Source organism: Triticum dicoccoides, chromosome 5B (assembly GCF_002162155.2).
Source record: "Triticum dicoccoides isolate Atlit2015 ecotype Zavitan chromosome 5B, WEW_v2.0, whole genome shotgun sequence".
Taxonomy (NCBI): domain Eukaryota; kingdom Viridiplantae; phylum Streptophyta; class Magnoliopsida; order Poales; family Poaceae; genus Triticum; species Triticum dicoccoides.
This window is the reverse complement of record NC_041389.1, coordinates 332,522,409-332,526,559: the sequence shown is the minus strand read 5'-3', so window position 1 is coordinate 332,526,559 and position 4,151 is coordinate 332,522,409. Positions and strand designations below refer to the sequence as shown.

Genomic DNA, 4,151 nt, shown 5'->3' with positions numbered 1-4,151 from the left:
GAAGACAACATATTGAAAGATATACCCAACAACCCTCGTAAGTAGGGTTTGCATTTATTTCTGTTGGGACCCACATATCTAAGGCCCTTTCCAGTGCTCCAAGATGTACCGGTGCTAAAGATGTCACATAGGCAAAAAAAATAATGTGGCAGAGCAATTAAGGAGGAGAGAAAGCATTATGATGATCCCAAGAGGAAACAATGCTAAGCACGTGAACCTATGCAAAATGGCTACCAATCAATGCATGAAGGAGCTTAAGTGTTAAAGAATTAAATGAGAGAAGCTTAGCTACAAAAGCTAAGCACCTATGCATTGGAGAGATTAGTTGTTAAAGTTTTTAATGCACTTAGCACCTCACCTAAGCACCAATACATTAGAAAAGGTCTAAATAATTGTAATTATGATTGAAAAATGATACTCCCTCCGTTTCAGTTTACAAGTCCTACGCGTATATCTAGGTTTCCAATTTTATCACCTTAATATAAATTATATAACACAAAAATTAGACCATTTGAAAATATAACATCGGAAGTTTATATTGGTATATTTTTCGTAATATATGGCTTGTATTAGGTTGGTCAAATTGACAACCTAGGAATACGCACACGCCCTGCAAACTAAGAGAGGGGGAGTAACTAACTCCACACATACTTCACCGAATCCAGTTGAAAATTGCTGATATGTAACAGAATATTAATCATTGGCGTGACAAGGCGTGATGTTATTAAACTCTGTCGACTAATTGCACAAAATAACTCTGTCGACCAAGGGGAATAATCCAATAAATAATGACAGAGTTTAATAACAAAATATTAATCATTGGCGTGACAAGGCGTCACACTGTTGACAAACTGCAGCCATGGAGAACGTTCACCAATGAGCATGCATACATTGCTCCATGGAAAAGGAACCCCACAACGAAGAACTGCTTACAACACAAGGCGTTTTTACTACATTGCCTGTAAAACACCAATGCATGAGCCGTTCATAGTGCACGTCTCTGCGAATGAAGCCCATACATGTCACGGGTCACATGAGAAAACACGTCTCTCTCTCTCTCTCTCTCTCTCTCTCTCTCTCTCTCTCTCTCTCTCTCTCTCTCTCTCTCTCTCTCTATAAATAGGTATCACCCAGGTTCACTGCTCCCCTCGACGATCCTCCACTCTAGGAAGCATCTAGCTAGCTATCAAGGCATCTAGCCATGTCCAACCCGTACACCTTCCTCAGGCCTCACATAGATCGTCCTTTCTTCCCCTTCCAAAGAAGCCTAGTCTCTCCATCCTCTCCCCCAAAACAAGCACTCCCTCTCCTGAGCCTCCTCCCTTCGAGCCATGATCACAGCAAGATCCTTGGTTGTGGGTATGCCAGTGATGATGATCATCATCAACTTAAGAAGGAAGATGAGGATGTAAACATCTCACTCCAAATTGGGCCGGCGAATCCGAACACCGCGCCTCATCTTTTAAGGGGTACTGTGAGTGATGGTGGTTGCGATGACGCAACAGGAACAGCACAAGATCAGCGTGGTGGTGGCGATCACAGCAGGGCGAATGAGCAGGAGGAAGAGGAAGACGACGATGATGATGCCGCCGGTGATGGTCTCTGTTTGGAGTACTTTGCCGCTGGTAAGCTAACCAAGGGCAAGTATTGGATCCCTACCCCGCTAAGATTGTTAGAATAAAATCGAGGCGCTTCGTCTTTCTACCGAGGATCAAGCAATCACACAAGCACGATACCGAGATTTGTTAACGAGGTTCACCGATATGGCTACATCCCCGGGGCATGACTACGGGCGCTCCTCCCCATGACACCGTCACAATACCGCACTCCGGCCGCCCGGGCGCCGGCACACGCCGCCGGCTCCCCCGCGTGCCTGTGCTATTATGTTGGCATAGGTTACATCGTGTGTCTACCCTCGTTATATATGAGAGACCTAGGATACAAGTGTCCTATTAGGACACAACTCCTACCCTGTCTACACACAGTCCAAACCAAGTCCAACTGTAACCTACCTTGTACAATAATATTCGACATAATTCTAACAAACTCCACCTTGGTGAATATTCTTCACCACCTTGAATTCGTCCGTGCGTCGAACCTCCATGTACATTGGACTTGAGATACACCATGAGCACCGCTGCTACTCCCAGACTCCATGTGACTCCACCTGCAGCTGTAGTCCCTTCTCGTCTTCATCACAGTCAACACTCGAGCAAAAAAAATTAAGTTCCTCGTTACTCTACTTTGTGCTCCCAACTGAACTCAACATCACCGCTCTTTCATGACCGTCTGTCTGAAACTTGAAGGAATTTCACCGTCGCCCTGTGTCACCCTGAGTCAAATTCATAGTTGTCTCACCCTTTTCTCGGATAGTCTCTAGCATGTACCACAGCTATAGCACTCAACCTCCTTCTGTACTTGTCACCCGCACTTTGCTATGTGCACCGAACACCACAGAATATACGGCCATGTACTCTCTCCGCTTTTGACAATTTCAGACTTTCCATCACTTTCACAGATTCTCCATGGTCAACTCTTGTCCATCTTCCGGCACCGATAGACCCAGTCACCAACTTGAATCCGGTACTCGTCAACACTGCTTCAGCACCCCCTGCACACTTTGTCTAACAACATATCTGACCACCGATGCCCTGGCCTATCGCTATGTCCCGTGCTTACCGCACGCCTCGTCGCTATCACCGCGTCGAGCCTCTGCTGTCCTGGTCGAGTCTCCCGGGCCGCGAACCCACACCACTCAAACCCCTACTGCAGAGAACCACCGATCATCACTGACCGATGCCGAGTATCACGTCTCCATCAGACCACTGGTACCCATTCCGATCCACGTGTCTCTCGCTATACTACCGAAATAGGCTTCGACTCTCCGAATTCTTACGCCATAGCCCCTCCATCAGCTCAGAGTGAAGTCGTCCATCAGACTCCAGCTCCACCTTCAACATGACTCCATGGTAGATGATCAGTCCACCCTCGCGCCCCGTCGACTTCAAGCTCTCTCATGTGTGCACTGCCTTGAATCAACCCTGCGCCATAGTCTTGTCGAAGCCGCACAAGCCCTCGGGCCCGCACCACATGTTTCCACGCTCCAGAAGTCAGCCACCATCAGCATCACGCTCCTATGTCGTCGTCGCTGAAATCACCGCCGTCTTCTGCTTTGACCGACATCCCCGTCGATCCGTCAGACAGTCTAGTCCGACCCAGCCGAAGTTATCCGACTGCAATCATGCTCCACCTCGCATCTTGTCCGCCCGCACGTCTTAGTGCATTGCTTGACGCCCTGTGTCTGCATGATCCCTCACGACGCGCTCCAAGCTCCACAAGCCTTATACGCACGTCGCCAATTTACTGTCGTCTCTATCGTAGGACGTTCTAACTGACCAAAAGCCATCAGTCCGACCACGCCCCACCAGTTGTCCTCCTGCCGTGTGGCTCTCCGATCACCCGCTGCTCACCTAATGGCTTCTCTCGCTAAAACCATCAGGACTCGCACGACTCTGTATTTGTTTGTCCACGTCGTCCATGCTCTACGGCCCTGACAACACTTGCAAACCTAACTCTGCCAATTGTCGTAGTCCCCTGAGCAAGCTGATCATGCCAACACCATCTAAACTATACAGGAACCATCCCTGCTGCCCATGACACCTTGATATTCCTTGTAATTGTCTAGAACCACGAGAATATAATCGCAATCCAACAGCCAACACCAGTCCTCCTCTTACACATCACGTATCTTCCTGATGCATGCACTCCATGTACTTTTGACTAGCACAAACAGCACCAAATACACAACGTGTCCTGGATCCTGCCCTTGACTTTTGATTGCTCTTTTCCTTTTAACAAATCTCCTGTCACCTGCATGCACCGAAGCTCCTTCTGTAGACCTGTAGCGACCAAAGTTGCTCCCTCATCGACCTCCTGCGTGTCTAGCTTGCTGCGCCTGGGCCATCTGAGTGCCATGGGTCTGCTGCTGCATCTAGCCCAGCCCCAGCCTCCAACGAGCGATCGGCGTGGAAAGCACACTAGCTCGCCGGCCACGCGTGTGTCGAGCCTCGCGAGCCGCCTCCCTGCTGCCGCTGGCTGTACGTGTTCCGCTTGGATCCTGCCACCTCGAACACAGCTTTTCCTTTTAACAA

General features: G+C 48.9%; 1 protein-coding gene across 1 annotated transcript in view; it reads left to right on the top strand.

Annotated features, from left to right (window-relative positions):
• Nucleotides 1-1,201: 1,201 nt before the first annotated feature.
• Nucleotides 1,202-4,151, top strand: part of LOC119309483 (zinc finger protein WIP2-like) — a 9,273-nt gene continuing 6,323 nt past the window's right edge. The window contains exon 1 of the mRNA XM_037585473.1: nucleotides 1,202-1,662. Within this exon, the coding sequence (XP_037441370.1) occupies nucleotides 1,202-1,662 (461 nt within the window). The remainder of the gene's footprint in view (nucleotides 1,663-4,151) is intronic.